We start from the raw sequence: 20,972 nt of genomic DNA on the forward strand, positions 1-20,972 counted from the left end.
ATTGCCACAGATATTAAAGTCAGTATTGGTCCCATATCAGAGCAGACTAATCTTAATCATACTTGGACTCACTGCAGTAAGTTATGGATACCCCATCAGGAGGAAAGTTATCAATAACCTCAAATGAAATGAAATGACGGCTCAAAGCTACAATAACTCATGGTTAGCCAGCAGCCCCAGTATATTATAATGTGACTTTATTTAATGCCATTTATTTTCCCAGAATAGAAGTTGCCTTTTGCATTGTGGGAAAAAGGATGCCACTGATTCTACACATGGAGGTGGGTGTATTCTTCATGTAGAGTACTACCCAGCCTCTGTCCTCTGTAGCTGCACGGGGAGCTTTACAAAGTCTGAGAAGAAATAAATGACCTAGGTTGTCAGTGTTATTAGAGCTGTGGAGGCTTCAGTGTTAACAGAAAGCCTGCACTATAATCTGAGACATGGACTTTGACAGAAGAGTGAATGTTCACCAGGCAGGACGACGCTACTGATTTCATTGGAATTCAAAAAGCTCCCCATGTTTCTGTATCCTTATATGATCTTCTGTTGAGATTCGTCTGCTTCTTTTGGCCGGCTTGTTCGGAATACTGCCGGGTTCATTTAGAGGAAGTGAAATGTCGAGACAAAAAAACTAAACAAGCATTAAAAAGTGTCAGTGGCTGCTGGACTGCTCTCTTTGGGACACTAAACTGTGGTGAGAAGCAGCGGACACCAGGAGAGGATCTACATGGGCCCCTCTGCTATGTCTGATTGTTTGCGAGTCCACTCCGGACAATGGAAAAGGCTCTGTGTGTGTGTGTGTGTGTGTGTGTGTGTGTGTGAGACTCAGAGCATCTGAGTGTTCAAGAGAGCAGACTGTCTGCATGTGAGAGGGGAAACCACCAGCGAGGAAATAAACAAGCTGGTGACCTTGCACCTTCCCAACAACACCAAACTGTTGGGACAGCGAGCGAGCACAGAGCACACAATGACACAATGCCGTACAGCTGTCCCGCTTCCTGGTATGACATCATGTTCCCGGAGGGGTCCGCACCAGCTAACGGAGTCCTTGTGGTTGCTTCCTGTTCTCTGGGCCCCGCCGTAACCACCGGACGGCCAGACGGGAAACGGCAGAACAACTTGAGGGGCAAAAAGGATGTCCTGATAGAATCCGGCCCAAACCGGATTTTCAAGTCCCACACCAATATTGACATTCGGGATATTAGTGATAATGGTTCATCTTCGATGCAAACATGTATCTCCCCGGCATCGATCGCATTTGAGTTTTGATTTGTAAACTATGACTTTCAAATCTGTTAATACCGGATTACTTTATATCTGAACAACTAGTTTATCAGCACATATTTCATTTACTTCATGTCTTCATGGATTTATTATCATCTAAAGTCCGAACCGTGACCTCAACTCAATAAATCACTGCTTCACAATCATAGAAATAGAACAGGATTAGATGGGACATTGAACTGTGTTTTCAGTGGTCATTTGACTAATATAAAAGAAAATGGTGATTGCTGTTCGTTGTCATGGTGACAACACACATCAGCGGGGCCGTAAAGTGTTATCGCCGCTCACCAGAAGGAGCGGACGCAGTTCCGGGGACGGATAGCTGGCTAGTTAGCTCGGTAACATTAGCGTGAACTTCTCTGGCGTGACAGGGAGCGAGGCAGAGAGACCGTTCGACCCAGCGTTGCCATTATCCCTGTATTTCTGCTAGCCTGTTATACAGCCTGCTTTGTTCTTGGTGGGGTGTAATGGCCTCCAAGCAGAATTTAAAACCATGACATTCTTATAGGCGTAGTGGCAGCTCTTCTGGTCTGTGCAATGATGGGAATAACAGGGAGGAACTCTGTCTGTGAACTATGAGATAGCCTGGTTAAGCAGAGCCACAAGAATAAGTGTGGGTGTGTGTGTGTGTGTGCCTCTCTGTGAGTGGTGTGTGAGGCATGCTGCCAATGAAAGCCTTGCAGGGTGGAGCACACATCAGCTGCAGCTGAACAGCTGGCCACTGCAGGCCAACGTGGAGTCTAGATTGAGAAAAGGCTCGGCGTCCTCCCCCATGTTTGCCAACTGTGGGCTGGCATGGCCGCTCGCTTTCATTCAGCTGCCGGCAATCTGGTTCCCAAAAGAGGGACGGAGATCGGGACAAAAAAAAGCAGGGAATGATGGAAGAAAGTATGAGATATCTAAGACAAATGAATGCAAGTCCACAGAAACCCTTTCCTATTTAGAAAACTGTAGGCATCCATGAAGAGCACAAAACACCTACACCAAGAAATACAGACTCTTTGCAGTAATTAACTTCATTAAATTAAAAACAACCGATGACATTCCAAACAAGGAAGGTGTTGCCATAAGTTGGCTGGCTTGGGTTGAATGTGACAAGCACAGGTGTGAGCTGGTGGACACAGTAAGCTGCTGCGGTATATACAGTATGTGAGGAGTCAGGATACAGGATACTTTCCCCTCTTCATTTCTCCTGTGGCTGCAGGTCACGCCGGGGTCTCTATTTCAGCTGAAATGAGGTCACCAAACAAGAAAGAAAAGCCAATACAAATTCTCTGGCTCATGGATATTGTCAGGAAGAAAAAGGGAACGCGGAACCGGCTGTTTCAATAAGAAGGTGCACAGGTACGCTTTCTTTTCTTCACTGTAGCTGCAGAGTGGCTGACAAACGCAAATCACTCACAAGTTGAAGAGGTCTTGGATTTCACGAGGCGCATCTTGAACCATTTTTCTGTGTGTAAGACTAAACTGTGTTTTGAGTATGTGTTAACGCTCTCCGTCTGATCCAATCTGTTCCTTATAGGCCTCAATCAGTCATGTGCACTTTGGCTCGGGGGGGGGGCGCATTACCGGTAGATCACTTCTTCAGCTAACATTTAGCTGATACTCTACAAAACACTAGAAAAAAGCGTTGCATGTGTTTTTTGAAAGAGATAAATCAAGAGCATATTTCCGTTGATGGCTTCACCAGAGGACGTGATTTATCTCAATGCTAAAAACAAAGTCATTTCACCGGGACCCGTCACAATAACTGGGATATATTGCAATAACTGATATCATTGTCATTTTAAGATCATTTTGTCCTGCTGATAGAATGATTAGATAAGCAGGGCTCAGCACTATCTTTAAAGTGGTTGCCAGACTGTTGAAGCTAGAGATATGGTTAGTAATCGTATATTTTCAGTGATTAAGATACTATGCAGTTATACCTCAGCTCAATAATAAAAATGTGACAAAAGAATAAAAGCTTCATTACAGTAACTGAACGGAGTTCCTGTTTTATACGATACTTAATACAGAATTTCAATTTGAAGTGTTATCAGTTAACAGACAGTTACACACGGGCAGCGTCGTCTGGTTCAGGCTCCGACTGGAACAGCAGTGGTTGCATCACATAAAGCAACAGCAGATATGAACGTGCTATCTATGTTCTCATCCAACTCTCGGCAAGAAACTGCATGAGCAAATGTACCGAAATGTCTATTTGGTTAACTTAGAACACATCGTCCATCTTGATGACACCCTCTACATTTGATTTGGACAAACAGCTGAAAGTCAAAGACAGCCAACACTAATGGTGACACTTCTAAAACACCAGATCACCGACACCACAGCGGAGACAGAGGATCTCGCTTTGTCTCGCTGGGTACCTCCACCAGGAGCCACAACACGTGTCTGATAGCCATCTTTAATTTTGTTACAGAGAGCAATATGTGCAGTCATGGTAAAGGGAGGCGAGCGAAGCATCATGGGCCATCTGTTTGGGCAGGGTTTCCCTCAGCTGTGAGTAGTGGAGGTCCGCTGCATTTCCTGTTTTGATGGCTGTGTCTGCTAATGTCAGGAGTGGGTACAGTTTTATAAAGTAAAACTAAGAGCACAACATGGCAAAGACCATTTATTTAACGGTTTGTCCCCTTGTCTCTCATGTCTGTAGTGAGAACTCTTCGATAGAAGTACAGGACTCTTTTGGAAGAAGACAATAAGGCCTTTCCATCAGCGCCACCTGATTAGGATAATCAAATCATTTTTGTTGAGTACTTTCAGCTTCATTGCCCTCTTGGGAACAAACTCTGCAACTCAATTAAATTAATTGATATTAACTGAGGAAGCTGGAGGAGTCTCATTCAAATCCCTCTGGAGTGAAACACCATAACAAGCAACGACATGGGACCTCGACAGCTCGGGCACATCTGCACGCTGTGTGCCACGTCTGGGCGAGTGTCGAGTGTCGACACGGGGAAATGTCAGGGTGAAGTCACCACTTGGCACCCCCAAAGCCCAGGCAGCAAGGCCAGGGCACGCCGGCACTGCTGCAAGGCCAGCTCGATGCAGCAGGTCAGGGGGGGGGGGGGGGGGGGGGGGGACAGGATGCTCTAAAGGAAACACATGATGTGTAATGACTAAACACAGTTTGATAAAATGGCTTTTAGGGAGGCAGGAAAGTATCTCGTCAGATACACAATAACAACAAAAATCACCAAATTCCAGCCACTTCCAGTGTTTACTAGCCAACGCAGCTCCATCTTTAGCACAGAATAAGTTGTCCAGGTGGTGGCTGGTGGGGTAAACCAACTAAGCAGCCGCAGCCAAACTTAACCACCATTTGACTGATTTAACTGCCATCCTGTTTGTCTGCCTCTCTACAGTGGGCCAAACTGCTGCCTGTTTAACATTGTCGTTTCAGAAATAGATAAACAAACAATACAAGATGCCAGCAAATGTGCCAAACGGCCCCTTCTTTCCAGATACTTGTGCTGCCGGCTGAATCATAAATGCGTCTCGTTTCAGGGGCGATGATTTGCTCCTGCACGGCCTCAGGCCGCTGCAGCACGACTTTCAGGGCTTTAAGAGACATGCAGGCCAGCCAGGCGTGCTCCGGCAGCTAGCTGGGCCTCTGACAAAGTATGTCTGACAGACAGCTAAGTTAGTTGTCAACAAACCTTCACATACACACGCCCATAAAAAAGGAAACCAATATGACATGCGAAGCGGCTGCGAAAACAAAAAGTAAACCAAAGAGGGTTAGGTGCACTGACAGAGAGGCGTCGTCCTGACGTAAGCGTGCGTTTTTATAAGAATAAATGGTAGCCTGGAGGATAAGAACATCTTTATGAGATCTTTCCTGGATTGGTATCAAAACTCTGACTGGGCCTGTTGAACATCCCCCTCACTACAGTAAATGTCCTTCTGTGTGCTTGGTTACTTCTTTGCGTTGTCTGCCCTGTACCACCTTTTTGTTTTGGGTGACACGACACTGATTAATGTGTGTTTCGTGCCACTTCAACATGCAGTCGTGCGTGTTTCATTTGCAAAAACACAAGAATGAAGTGGCCTTGTTTTTAGTTTGAGGGAGGAGAGAGCAGGCCAGCTGAGCCTCACTACTACTATAAAAGGAATGTGATGGGGAAGGGAGGGCCACTGCACCACCAACACGATCAGCCTATCATCTGACCAGAACAACTCAAATAATACAGACAGGGAGGCTGAACACCGGCCAAACAAGACGAAATAAAAGAAATAGACTTGCTCACCCCATTCCAAAAACTCCAGGATATTCTTCTCTCTTCTGATTGGGGAGTTGTTGCACTCGTCGTAGAGGCAGACCAGGATGTCCAGCAGCGTCTCCACACTCAGACACTGGCCGTTAGACTGGGCTGGCCCGTCCAGGATCAGCTTCTCCAGCTTCTTCAAACGCACCTCTCCCGACATGTTTATTCCGGCTTGCTGGTTTTTGAAGTGATGGTGATGGAGGGGAAATGAGCGAGCACCTCCTCGGCCTGTTAGTTAGCACACAGGGCCTGTAGAGAAGTTCTGTCACCTTGAATGTCTCGACAATTATAAAACTTTAAGTTGAGGACGAGCCGGGGGATAAATCCGCGTCAAAATCGCCCAATACATTATCTCCCTAGAGAAGACCCAGTAACTAAGACGCGTAGCACTTCCCCATTTAGTAATACGTATCCCCACAGGGCATTGAGGAAAATAACTAGTTTATTACAATCACAGACCCTGGCTGCCCCGGGCCGGCTGATTTCGATGAAATCCCAACGTAGGCTGGCAGTTTTCTGGTCTTCTGTTGGAGAAATGTTAATAAATGTTGTCGAGGCGGTTCAACAAATCCCCCTGAGCTGTTGTGGCAGATATTTGGGATTCTCCATTCTTGCAGTAACCCCCCAAAAAATGCAGGGCAGATCTGCAATGCTACAAAGCCCCAGCGCCCCTCCTCTGCTCCAGGAATGGAAGGGCGACACAGGCTTAGTTAGCAGGCTGCTAGGTTAGCCCTGTAGCTAGCCAGCGAGCTGACGTTAACGTTACTTTTCCCCGTTCCTAAATGCCATCGTTGCCCCTTTTCCCCGTGAGTTGACAAACAATACGCACAGTGTTAACGCCGTTTCACTGAACGTGTCCCCTTTCGACAGTATTGGTTATTTCCCATCAAACTGGAAAATATTCCCAGTTTTCACAACTCAGTGCTGCCAGATATGTTCTTTAAATCCCATTCTTCGTCCAGAAAACCAAATGTCTCTTTAGTTCCTTCACAGTTCAAACAACGATTAGTTCAAGAGTTCCGACAGCCCAACAATAAGTTAGCCGTCAAAAATGCAGGTCCTTTTTTTGAAGGTTACAGGGGAGCTCGTTTCACGTCAAGAGCAAAACTGTAGTCTAGTCTTGCTTATTCCGAATACGGGACTCAGCCTAAATTACCCCCGTCCTCTCCTTTCCTTTGCCTTGCCTGCCGCCCCCGCCGGTCGGTCGCTTCGCTTCTTGTCGTCTTTGCACAGTCAAGCTACCAGCAGCCTGCTAACAGAGACTTTCGACGGGGAAAGACAGCCGAGTAGACAGCTCTGTCCGCTACGTCGCACTGGATTGTGGGAAGTAGAGCTCGGTTGTAAAATACGAATGAGTTACAAATGGACGCTTAGCTCGCGACACCACATGTACACATTGAAAACAAAACGTAAGAACCTTCTCAAAATACTTAACCTCTTCCTTACTCAATATAGAATGCCTAAGCTGCAACGCCATACGTTTCGAGACCGCCGTGTTTTATGAAGAACACCGTACATTTTCAACTTTCACGCATGCGTAAAGCGCTGAATCCTCAAGCGGCCATCTTTGACGCGCCATTCCTTGAACGCCTCCTTTTCCTTTAGAGCTAGCAGCATATCTCCCAAGATTATAGCATCTCTGGTTGCTGCTGCAGGCAAAATCCCAGATCATCATCATGGCGCCCGTCACAGCATCTGCTGTGCGGGAGGGGTGATGGGGGGGGGGGGGCTGTCAATGTTGTGAATGGAAACTGCGGGCTGTCTGTCAGGCTGCTGGTGACGTGGTGCGGAGAGGACACATTTTCTGCAGAACTGGGACAACAGTGAGTGCTGTCCCTTTAATTATACCTTTGCAATGGTGGAGTCTGCATCATCAATGCAACCTGTGCTGAGACCTGATAGCTGTTGCAGTGGGACACATTCAAACAACCTTCAGACAACAGTCACACTGTGTGTGTGTGTGTGTGCGCGTGTGTGGCGGGGGGTAGAGAGACAGGCATAGAAACATAGTGTCACGCACCAGCAAACATGCCAACATAACATAAAACACTTCTATATTTCAGAAACAGTTTAAATGGATTCTTGCTCCAGGCCTCTAGTGCCAGGCAGAATGAAGATTTTTCATCATTATTACATTTATCTTTTAGTTTCCTTTTGAGTAGCCTACAACTACAACAACGATACATTTAAAATACATTCAAATTAAACATCTCCAATCATATTATACATATAGATGTTGTTTATTTATTATGTCTTTAAAACGTATTATAAATAAGGTGAAGAATATATAAAATATAATTGTTTTAAAGTAGACAATAACATAGATCATTGCAGTACATGCAGTTATAGTGGAGTTCAGGTGCATCATTCAAAACAGAATATAAAAGTGTAGTAGAGAAATTATGTGAACGGGTGACGTCATCGATTGAAGTATTGAGTGTAGTTTCCGGTTTGAGAAGAACCTTTTGTAAATCGTTCCTTCTCTGTCCCAAATTACACAACGCAAGGGTGGATGTTCCCTTTAAAGCTGCGTATAGCGTCACTAGAGCGCCCTCTGCTGTTCAAACAGCCTCCATGCAGCTGCAAACGAGGGGGGGGGGGGTATTTACTCTGGTATTTACTATACATGTTTCATCGTGTGTGTTTTAGGGTAGTTTTTTCCTTTTGCGTGTAGATATTGATCAATTTCTACGATGAACAGACTATATTTTCGTTTATTTTGTGGACTTATGCAGAACTTTACAGACATATCATCCAACAGAACCTAAATATCTAGATGTCATTTTTTAAACTTATTTTATTGGTTGGATCCGGTTCATCATCAGTATCCTGCACACTAAAAGTCTCGCCTATGTCGATTAATTAAGAGTTAATGCTAAATGTGAATTGATAGTCCTATCTAATCATGTCTGATCCTATTTGGCGACGTCTGCGCTAAACCCTCCGTCTCTGCGCTGATTGTCCGCCATCAGCTGTGTGAAATGCAATCAGACTGCCCTGTACTCTGTCTAGCTGTGGAGGCCATTGAGCAATACTTGCATTATTCCTGCACAGGTCTAGCGCTTTCCCCGCTGACAGACTGCTCGATGATTATTGGCTTCCGTTTCGATGGATGGATCCAGACTCGGAGTGCGTCTTTATGACGTCTGCAGCTGCGGGGGAAATAAGAGGGGGTATGTGCGAGCCATTAAGGTGCAAACTAGAGCGCTGGTTCATGTCCCCAAATATTTGATATTGAGATAAAGGAGGCAATAGCAGATCAGGAAGTCGGTGACAAAGCAGCCACGTGAATAATGAGGAATTTGCGCCGACCACCAACACAAGTTCAATATTGACTCTTTGGCGCAGCACCGCCTTGTTGCCAGGGAGACGCCGCACGAGATGCTGATGTCTAATGTACAAACAACCAAACTGAAGCCAGCTCTCGGGGGGCTCCCGGTAATATTTGTCTCAAGTAGAGTTTAATCTGGGCCCTCTGCCAACAGCAGCCCTGCCGAGCAAAGGGGATGCCATGTTTCACAAATGGAAGGGAATGACCTATAAATTGGACCGCTTTTGAATGCAAATGCCTGGATGTTAATTAACACCTGAGTTGTTGATTGTGGGAGCTTGTTGGCCTTTGATTGAAAAGAAATGGCACCTGGGAGCATCAGATGAGCTTTGAACTAGGCAACTTGTCTTTGATTGGCATGGGAAGGAAGAAAGACTGAGAAATATCACACACAGGGCATCTTAATTTCCCGAATTAGGGGTTGTAATGTGAGGGAGAGAGGATAACGCAGGGTTCCTATAACAGGAACTTCGACTTGGTCCTTGGCTGGACTGGACAATGAGTGTGCTCTGAATTTACATGTCTGCACCGATGATTCAGGCGATCCGGTGGAGCAGTTTGGACCTCAGCTGAGGGCTTGGACTCTGTGTTGTGATGTTCATATTCAGGGATCTACTTCTTTATAACCAAATTACATCATTAAAAAAAATAACAATGAGAGGAAACGTTGCCATTTTTCATTCGTCAGTATTTGGAAAAACCCAGATCCTGCCTATAAAAACATAACTTAACAGTGTGCAACTCTGGCATTATTCACTGTTTTTGAAATATAATTAAACACAATTTTACACGATGCAGTATGTCATTTTTCCTTCTTGTTTTAGGCCAGGGGAATCAGATTAAGATTAGGCTAACGCTTTCAGTGAAAAACTTCCATCATGGATAAGACCAAGGCTTATACAATATGCACGATTGCAAATAGCTGTTGCAAATTTCATTTGTCCGTTCAGTCACACAAAAAGAGAAAAACCTTTGGTGTGCTTGGTTAATTAAAACACAAATGCAACAGCACCAAGACCATAACTCTGCAATGAAGTCATTCGTCTGAACTCTTTGCACACACACATTTGGATATGTCTTTGATACTGTGAAGCATCGCTGCATGTGATCGTAGCACACACGGGGGTTGCGTTGTGCGGTACCAGGCCTACAGCAGATCATAATTTGTCTCGCTTGTAAGCTGCAGGCAGTATAGCTGGAGCGAGCGGAGGTCTGGCAGTCATCTGTCATTTGCTCTTCCTGTGTGCCCCTTCAGTCTGTCTGACATCTCTAAGCAAACACGGCCCAATACACAACCACAGGCCGGGCCTTCTGGGCAGCCAGCGAGAGCACCCCTCTTCTAATGTTTGTGTGACAAAAAAGGCAAAGGCAAATCCTCGCAATGGAATCAGATAATCACCAACCTGTGAAGAGCCTGCCCCAATCCACATCCACCGCCGGCCCCCCTGGATTAACTGTCTGTTTGGCTAATAATTTTAATCTGCCCGAGAATGGGTGACAGGGCTCGGAATAAACATCTAATCCGCTCGTCCCCCCCCTCCTCCCTTTTTAGAGCTCTGCACCACTTCCTCCTCGGCCCCCCTTGTTATACACATGTGCCAAAAAATGAACCGACTGGAATCGCTTGCTGCTATTTTGCCCGCTCTTTAGTCCACTTTTTTGCTGGACAAAAATTGCCCTCCGGCCACCCAGACAGAGATAAGGCCGCTGTGTGACAGACTGTTGCCAGACTGACATCGTCCAGTGGAATGTACACGGCAGAGTGTGAGGTGTGTGTGTAGACAAGGGTGCTACTGAAGACAGAGGGCACTTCAGGTTCACAGGGTCAGGAGATGTCTGTCTGGGACGCATGTGTAGCAGCACAGAACACACTTCAGACAAACCTTTGGAGAAATAACCAGCTATGGCTGCTCATAAATTACCAACACTATTCAGATTATACGAAATTGAATGGACACAGAAGTGACTTTGGGTAATCCGACAGATGGGTTGTTGACATTAATAATCATGTTTGTAGTCAGTTATATTTTGTTGAAGATTGTATAAAGACAACAACAATAAATCCTGCCAAATAGTCCTTTTCTCTTTTGGGGCAGTGAATTCCCAGAAAGAGCATTATGAACAATCATGATTTGAACTTTGTGGTGCATTTGGCTTTCAAGAATACAGTTGAGCAAGTATGTAAATACATAAGGTGTACAAATAAATGGTGATTTGATTGTCTGATTTCCCACAATCCAGATGAATCTTGATGACTATTTATTTACACCACAAAGAGCCGCTTTTTAAATCCTCATTCTGACATCAAATGCAACACAGGCATATCTTTTAGTGGAACTATGGTGAAGTTACACCCACAATACGGATGGCACTCGAGTCTAATTGTTGCTGTTTGAAGTATGGCCACTTAGATATCCTGTTTAGGATGGGGCTGTATTGTCGCACCTTTGTTCTGATAAGGGGCCCTGCCCCCATTGACAAAGTGCGAACGACTGGGAGGGCCGCAACAATATAAGGGGCCGGAGGAGTGTCAGGGGGACACTTTCTATCTCTGGGTGACTCGTGCTACTGTGCTGCTGTTTATCACACTGAAGTTTTGACTCATGGATTTCCTCCGCGCTTGTGTCCTCTGCACCGCTCTCCTCGGTCTCGCCGAGGCTTTTACGCACCAGGATATGAAGGGCGCGCTGCTGCAGAAACTCGGGTTGGATGAAGTTCCAAAGATCCATAAGAGGGATCTGGAGAATCTGGTTGTTCCAGCGCATATCAGAAACAAGTACACGTCCATGCTGAAGATGCACCAGAGCAGGAGACGCAGATCTCTGCCCAGTCTGGCGGGCATCCTCAGAGGAATCCCCGGTAATGCAGGTATGGACCGTTTCCATTTAAAAAATGCACAACAGAAAAGCGCTATATAAAATAAAGGATTATTATTATTATTATTATTAACATGTAATTTGTAGCAATTCAAATGGAAGTAACTTTGACACAGATACCAGTTAAAGTAAACGGTTATTTACGTGCGTAATTATGACACAATAAGGTGCGCAAAGACTATTTTACGCACAAAACTGCCTTTACCAAACGGACATTTTAAGCTGCTCGGAAGAGAGAATCGCCCATAACGCTTACATTGCTCTGTGTTTTAGACATTTCCGGGGAGTATGTGTATTCCGACACCACTCGGCAACGCATATTGTTCGACATGGAGGCGAGGATTCCGGATAACAGCGAGGTGACCATGGCGGAGCTGAAACTCTACCAGCGGGCTTCCTACCACAAACGCTTCGCGGTGGAGAGGAAGAACCACCGGGCCGTCAACAACGCTCGGGTCAGCATCTACTGGGTGGAGATGCTGCCCAACGGATCCAACCGGACATCACTGGTAGATTCACGGTAAGGGATCGTTTCCTCACGGCGGATTTATGTAAATATCTTAATTGTCGAGCAATGACTGGGGGACATCATCTCAGTCTAAGTGGCTTATCTTAGTAATAATAATTCAATTGTATTCATCTCCAGGAAATATCCGTTGTTTTTTCTTCTTTTAACTCCTTTTAATTAATCGCCCTTATCTCTCGTGTTCACAGGTTGATCCCCATTCACGAGACCGGCTGGAAGAGCTTTGATGTGACACAGGCGGTGCACTATTGGTCCAAGACCCAGCAGAAGACACCTATGCACATGGAGGTGTGGATCGAGGGCGAGAGACCCGGCAGCTACGCGGCAGAGGTGGCCAAGAGTGTCCGCTTTACCACCCAGGAGCAGACGGACAACACCTTGGGAAGGCCCGAGCTCATCCTCTACACACTGAACCTCGAAGAATACGGGTAAGGGCGCGAGCGTTTGATATACAGGATATTGTATCAGCGTGGTAATTGGCCCACACCCTCTATTTTTACCTGTCACCATTTGCATTGCAAGTTAACGTTCTCATGGTTTGGAGAAATCATTAAGAGTAATGAGTAAGAGTCCAGAAAGCACATGGAATTAATTCAAGCGTTCTCCCAAATTGTGGTGTTTTATACTTCTGACCCTTTGTGCTGAAGTTATAATGGAGTTCTAATAAGGTCTAATTGTGTCGATTCACCCACTAAAAAACATAATTAATAATAATTGTGGCACGCAGGGGCGTAGCAAAGAGACTTCGGGCCCCCAGAGAAAAACTAAAAACAGTATGAGACTTTCTAACAGCGTCCATCTAACTGTTCTTCATCCTTTCCTCCTCAGTTCTCGCGGCGACTGCGACATCAACCGAAACAAAGACACCTGCTGCAGGGAACAGTACTTCATCGACTTCCGCGCACTCACCTGGACCCAGTACTGGATCATCGAGCCGGCGGGGTACCAGGCCTTCAGGTGCACCGGAGGCTGCAAGCAGCCCAAGCGCAACTACAGCTTTGGGGAGAGGCGGTGCACGGTGTCGGACAGCGCCCCGTTACCCATCATGTACCTGGTGAAGAAGGGGGACTACACCGAGATAGAAGTGGCCGAGTTCCCCAACATGATTGTAGAGAGGTGCGCGTGCACTATGGACAATGTCTCCATAGTATGAAGTCATAGACAGCTACTATAGTACTTTCGTAATCTCAGACTGTAAGTACTACAGTGATATTATAGTGTCTTTTCATTGGGATGTTGATATGTTTAATGCTGTTAAACAACACGTCTAGTACTTTATATTTAAATGGACATTTATCGGGAGATTTTCACACGGCATGGCAGCCCTGCCGCCATGAACTCCATCTCCTTCCATAAGCACTTTTATATATTTTGTAAATTTGTGATATCTTTTTGCGTTGAATCTGCAGCAATCATTCAAATTCTGTCTGATGTGTTATATTTTTTTCAAGCTGTACATAATATGGATGAGTTTATGTTTGGAAAATAAAATATTTAGTTTCACTCTCTGGTCCGTCCTATTCCCTGCTGTCGAGCATTCGGCTGTCTGGACCCCATTCGCATTCATGATCACATTCACATGCGGGCCTCCTCCGCCTCCTCTTCATTTACACTTATAGGAAACTGGAGAAGAGCAAATCATTTGCCTAATGACTTGAAGCATTTGTCAAGCCGCGGGCACACCGCTGTTGACAAACCGACTCATGATGCTTTGTTTGCGGTGGGAAGGAGCTACATGGCCACATACGGAGAAACGTGTAGTCACTTGGCATTAAGCCGGAGAGAGGGACTTATACCGGCCAAATCAGGGCCAGTAGCTAATGCACTGTTTGCTGTCTGAATGGGGGGTCTTGTCATTCACTAATATGCTGCTGATGGAGGTAAACATGCTGCCCTGCCAAAGACAAGCAGCTGTCTGTCTGGGAGGGAAGTGGATTCCCAGCATGCACCTGGAAGCTACAAGAGACATGATGTGATGTAAAGAATGAATATCACACATACTGGTACTCTTATTAAAGTATTCACCTGTCACACATACTAGTACTCTTATTAAAGTATTCACCTCTCACACATACTGGTACTCTTATTAAAGTATTCACCTCTCACACATACTGGTACTCTTATTAAAGTATTCACCTCTCACACATACTGGTACTCTTATTAAAGTATTCACCTCTCACACATACTGGTACTCTTATTAAAGTATTCACCTCTCACACATACTGGTACTCTTATTAAAGTATTCACCTCTCACACATACTGGTACTCTTATTAAAGTGTTCACCTCTCACACATACTGGTACTCTTATTAAAGTATTCACCTCTCACACATACTGGTACTCTTATTAAAGTACTCACCTCTCACACATACTGGTACTCTTATTAAAGTATTCACCTCTCACACATACTGGTACTCTTATTAAAGTGTTCACCTCTCACACATACTGGAACTCTTATTAAAGTATTCACCTCTCACACATACTGGTACTCTTATTAAAGTATTCACCTCTCACACATACTGGTACTCTTATTAAAGTATTCACCTCTCACACATACTGGTACTCTTATTAAAGTATTCACCTCTCACACATACTGGTACTCTTATTAAAGTACTCACCTCTCACACATACTGGTGCTCTTATTAAAGTACTCACCTCTCACACATACTGGTACTCTTATTAAAGTATTCACCTCTCACACATACTGGTACTCTTATTAAAGTATTCACCTCTCACACATACTGGTACTCTTATTAAAGTACTCACCTCTCACACATACTGGTGCTCTTATTAAAGTACTCACCTCTCACACATACTGGAACTCTTATTAAAGTGTTCACCTCTCACACATACTGGTACTCTTATTAAAGTATTCACCTCTCACACATACTGGAACTCTTATTAAAGTATTCACCTCTCACACATACTGGAACTCTTATTAAAGTGTTCACCTCTCACACATACTGGAACTCTTATTAAAGTATTCACCTCTCACACATACTGGTACTCTTATTAAAGTGTTCACCTCTCACACATACTGGAACTCTTATTAAAGTATTCACCTCTCACACATACTGGAACTCTTATTAAAGTATTCACCTCTCACACATACTGGTACTCTTATTAAAGTGTTCACCTCTCACACATACTGGTACTCTTATTAAAGTATTCACCTCTCACACATACTGGTACTCTTATTAAAGTATTCACCTCTCACACATACTGGTACTCTTATTAAAGTGTTCACCTCTCACACATACTGGTACTCTTATTAAAGTGTTCACCTCTCACACATACTGGTACTCTTATTAAAGTATTCACCTCTCACACATACTGGTACTCTTATTAAAGTGTTCACCTCTCACACATACTGGTACTCTTATTAAAGTATTCACCTCTCACACATACTGGTACTCTTATTAAAGTACTCACCTCTCACACATACTGGTACTCTTATTAAAGTATTCACCTCTCACACATACTGGAGCTCTTATTAAAGTATTCACCTCTCACACATACTGGAACTCTTATTAAAGTATTCACCTCTCACACATACTGGTACTCTTATTAAAGTATTCACCTCTCACACATACTCGTACTCTTATTAAAGTGTTCACCTCTCACACATACTGGTACTCTTATTAAAGTATTCACCTCTCACACATACTGGTACTCTTATTAAAGTATTCATCTCTCACACATACTGGTACTCTTATTAAAGTGTTCACCTCTCACACATACTGGTACTCTTATTAAAGTGTTCACCTCTCACACATACTGGTACTCTTATTAAAGTATTCACCTCTCACACATACTGGTACTCTTATTAAAGTACTCACCTCTCACACATACTGGAACTCTTATTAAAGTATTCACCTCTCACACATACTGGAACTCTTATTAAAGTATTCACCTCTCACACATACTGGAACTCTTATTAAAGTGTTCACCTCTCACACATACTGGTACTCTTATTAAAGTATTCACCTCTCACACATACTGGTACTCTTATTAAAGTACTCACCTCTCACACATACTGGTACTCTTATTAAAGTACTCACCTCTCACACATACTGGTACTCTTATTAAAGTATTCACCTCTCACACATACTGGTACTCTTATTAAAGTATTCACCTCTCACACATACTGGTACTCTTATTAAAGTGTTCACCTCTCACACATACTGGTACTCTTATTAAAGTATTCACCTCTCACACATACTGGAACTCTTATTAAAGTATTCACCTCTCACACATACTGGTACTCTTATTAAAGTGTTCACCTCTCACACATACTGGTACTCTTATTAAAGTGTTCACCTCTCACACATACTGGTACTCTTATTAAAGTGTTCACCTCTCACACATACTGGTACTCTTATTAAAGTGTTCACCTCTCACACATACTGGTACTCTTATTAAAGTGTTCACCTCTCACACATACTGGTACTCTTATTAAAGTATTCACCTCTCACACATACTGGTACTCTTATTAAAGTGTTCACCTCTCACACATACTGGTACTCTTATTAAAGTATTCACCTCTCACACATACTGGTACTCTTATTAAAGTATTCACCTCTCACACATACTGGTACTGTTATTAAAGTATTCACCTCTCACACATACTGGTACTCTTATTAAAGTATTCACCTCTCACACATACTGGTACTCTTATTAAAGTATTCACCTCTCACACATACTGGAACTCTTATTAAAGTATTCACCTCTCACACATACTGGTACTCTTATTAAAGTACTCACCTCTCACACATACTGGTACTCTTATTAAAGTATTCACCTCTCACACATACTGGTACTCTTATTAAAGTATTCACCTCTCACACATACTGGTACTCTTATTAAAGTATTCACCTCTCACACATACTGGTACTCTTATTAAAGTATTCACCTCTCACACATACTGGTACTCTTATTAAAGTATTCACCTCTCACACATACTGGTACTCTTATTAAAGTATTCACCTCTCACACATACTGGTACTCTTATTAAAGTACTCACCCGTCACACATACTGGTACTCTTATTAAAGTATTCACCCATCACACATACTGGTACTCTTATTAAAGTATTCACCTCTCACACATACTGGTACTCTTATTAAAGTACTCACCTCTCACACATACTGGAACTCTTATTAAAGTGTTCATCTCTCACACATACTGGTACTCTTATTAAAGTATTCACCTCTCACACATACTGGAACTCTTATTAAAGTGTTCACCTCTCACACATACTGGAACTCTTATTAAAGTATTCACCTCTCACACATACTGGTACTCTTATTAAAGTATTCACCTCTCACACATACTGGAACTCTTATTAAAGTATTCACCTCTCACACATACTGGAACTCTTATTAAAGTATTCACCTCTCACACATACTGGTACTCTTATTAAAGTATTCACCTCTCACACATACTGGTACTCTTATTAAAGTATTCACCTCTCACACATACTGGTACTCTTATTAAAGTGTTCACCTCTCACACATACTGGTACTCTTATTAAAGTATTCACCTCTCACACATACTGGTACTCTTATTAAAGTATTCACCTCTCACACATACTGGTACTCTTATTAAAGTGTTCACCTCTCACACATACTGGTACTCTTATTAAAGTATTCACCTCTCACACATACTGGAACTCTTATTAAAGTATTCACCTCTCACACATACTGGAACTCTTATTAAAGTGTTCACCTCTCACACATACTGGAACTCTTATTAAAGTATTCACCTCTCACACATACTGGAACTCTTATTAAAGTATTCACCTCTCACACATACTGGAACTCTTATTAAAGTATTCACCTCTCACACATACTGGTACTCTTATTAAAGTACTCACCTCTCACACATACTGGAACTCTTATTAAAGTATTCACCTCTCACACATACTGGAACTCTTATTAAAGTATTCACCTCTCACACATACTGGTACTCTTATTAAAGTATTCACCTCTCACACATACTGGAACTCTTATTAAAGTATTCACCTCTCACACATACTGGTACTCTTATTAAAGTATTCACCTCTCACACATACTGGTACTCTTATTAAAGTATTCACCTCTCACACATACTGGAACTCTTATTAAAGTATTCACCTCTCACACATACTGGTACTCTTATTAAAGTATTCACCTCTCACACATACTGGTACTCTTATTAAAGTATTCACCTCTCACACATACTGGTACTCTTATTAAAGTGTTCACCTCTCACACATACTGGTACTCTTATTAAAGTATTCACCTCTCACACATACTGGAACTCTTATTAAAGTGTTCACCTCTCACACATACTGGAACTCTTATTAAAGTATTCACCTCTCACACATACTGGAACTCTTATTAAAGTATTCACCTCTCACACATACTGGAACTCTTATTAAAGTATTCACAACTCACACATACTGGTACTCTTATTAAAGTGTTCACCTCTCACACATACTGGTACTCTTATTAAAGTACTCACCTCTCACACATACTGGTACTCTTATTAAAGTATTCACCTCTCACACATACTGGAACTCTTATTAAAGTATTCACCTCTCACACATACTGGAACTCTTATTAAAGTATTCACCTCTCACACATACTGGTACTCTTATTAAAGTATTCACCTCTCACACATACTGGTACTCTTATTAAAGTATTCACCTCTCACACATACTGGAACTCTTATTAAAGTATTCACCTCTCACACATACTGGTACTCTTATTAAAGTGTTCACCTCTCACACATACTGGTACTCTTATTAAAGTGTTCATCTCTCACACATACTGGTACTCTTATTAAAGTATTCACCTCTCACACATACTGGTACTCTTATTAAAGTATTCACCTCTCACACATACTGGAACTCTTATTAAAGTATTCACCTCTCACACATACTGGTACTCTTATTAAAGTATTCACCTCTCACACATACTGGTACTCTTATTAAAGTACTCACCTCTCACACATACTGGTACTCTTATTAAAGTACTCACCTCTCACACATACTGGTACTCTTATTAAAGTATTCACCTCTCACACATACTGGTACTCTTATTAAAGTATTCACCTCTCACACATACTGGAACTCTTATTAAAGTATTCACCTCTCACACATACTGGAACTCTTATTAAAGTATTCACCTCTCACACATACTGGTACTCTTATTAAAGTGTTCACCTCTCACACATACTGGTACTCTTATTAAAGTGTTCACCTCTCACACATACTGGTACTCTTATTAAAGTATTCACCTCTCACACATACTGGTACTCTTATTAAAGTGTTCACCTCTCACACATACTGGAACTCTTATTAAAGTATTCACCTCTCACACATACTGGTACTCTTATTAAAGTATTCACCTCTCACACATACTGGAACTCTTATTAAAGTATTCACCTCTCACACATACTGGTACTCTTATTAAAGTATTCACCTCTCACACATACTGGTACTCTTATTAAAGTATTCACCTCTCACACATACTGGTACTCTTATTAAAGTGTTCACCTCTCACACATACTGGTACTCTTATTAAAGTATTCACCTCTCACACATACTGGAACTCTTATTAAAGTATTCACCTCTCACACATACTGGAACTCTTATTAAAGTGTTCACCTCTCACACATACTGGAACTCTTATTAAAGTATTCACCTCTCACACATACTGGAACTCTTATTAAAGTATTCACCTCTCACACATACTGGTACTCTTATTAAAGTGTTCACCTCTCACACATACTGGAACTCTTATTAAAGTATTCACCTCTCACACATACTGGAACTCTTATTAAAGTGTTCACCTCTCACACATACTGGAACTCTTATTAAAGTATTCACCTCTCACACATACTGGAACTCTTATTAAAGTATTCACCTCTCACACATACTGGTACTCTTATTAAAGTGTTCACCTCTCACACATACTGGAACTCTTATTAAAGTATTCACCTCTCACACATACTGGAACTCTTATTAAAGTGTTCACCTCTCACACATACTGGAACTCTTATTAAAGTATTCACCTCTCACACATACTGGAACTCTTATTAAAGTATTCACCTCTCACACATACTGGTACTCTTATTAAAGTACTCACCTCTCACACATACTGGTACTCTTATTAAAGTATTCACCTCTCACACATACTGGAACTCTTATTAAAGTATTCACCTCTCACACATACTGGTACTCTTATTAAAGTATTCACCTCTCACACATACTGGTACTCTTATTAAAGTATTCACCTCTCACACATACTGGAACTCTTATTAAAGTATTCACCTCTCACACATACTGGAACTCTTATTAAAGTGTTCACCTCTCACACATACTGGAACTCTTATTAAAGTATTCACCTCTCACACATACTGGAACTCTTATTAAAGTATTCACCTCTCACACATACTGGTACTCTTATTAAAGTACTCACCTCTCACACATACTGGTACTCTTATTAAAGTATTCACCTCTCACACATACTGGAACTCTTATTAAAGTATTCACCTCTCACACATACTGGTACTCTTATTAAAGTATTCACCTCTCACACATACTGGTACTCTTATTAAAGTGTTCACCTCTCACACATACTGGTACTCTTATTAAAGTACTCACCTCTCACACATACTGGTACTCTTATTAAAGTATTCA

The 20,972-nt window shown here is 42.6% G+C and overlaps 2 protein-coding genes across 6 annotated transcripts in view; one reads left to right on the top strand and one right to left on the bottom strand.

The window, feature by feature from the left end:
• Nucleotides 1-6,696, bottom strand: part of cdc42bpab (CDC42 binding protein kinase alpha (DMPK-like) b) — a 67,729-nt gene extending 61,033 nt beyond the window's left edge. For all 5 annotated transcript variants that reach the window (XM_079291311.1, XM_079291312.1, XM_079291310.1 and 2 more), the window contains exon 1: nt 5,538-6,696. In XM_079291311.1, coding sequence (XP_079147437.1) covers nt 5,538-5,715 — 178 coding nt within the window. In that variant the 5' untranslated portion in view covers nt 5,716-6,696. The remainder of the gene's footprint in view (nt 1-5,537) is intronic.
• Nucleotides 6,697-11,311: 4,615 nt separating this feature from the next.
• On the top strand, nt 11,312-13,441 carry lft1 (lefty1; the record flags this gene model as incomplete). Its single annotated transcript, XM_079291025.1, is given in 7 exon segments — nt 11,312-11,384; nt 11,387-11,437; nt 11,440-11,483; nt 11,487-11,754; nt 12,036-12,282; nt 12,477-12,716; nt 13,117-13,441. Coding segments are annotated over 7 exon segments (1,248 nt in total).
• Nucleotides 13,442-20,972: the final 7,531 nt, after the last annotated feature.

Source organism: Melanostigma gelatinosum (genome assembly GCF_949748355.1).
Source record: "Melanostigma gelatinosum genome assembly, chromosome: 19".
Taxonomy (NCBI): Eukaryota; Metazoa; Chordata; class Actinopteri; order Perciformes; family Zoarcidae; genus Melanostigma; species Melanostigma gelatinosum.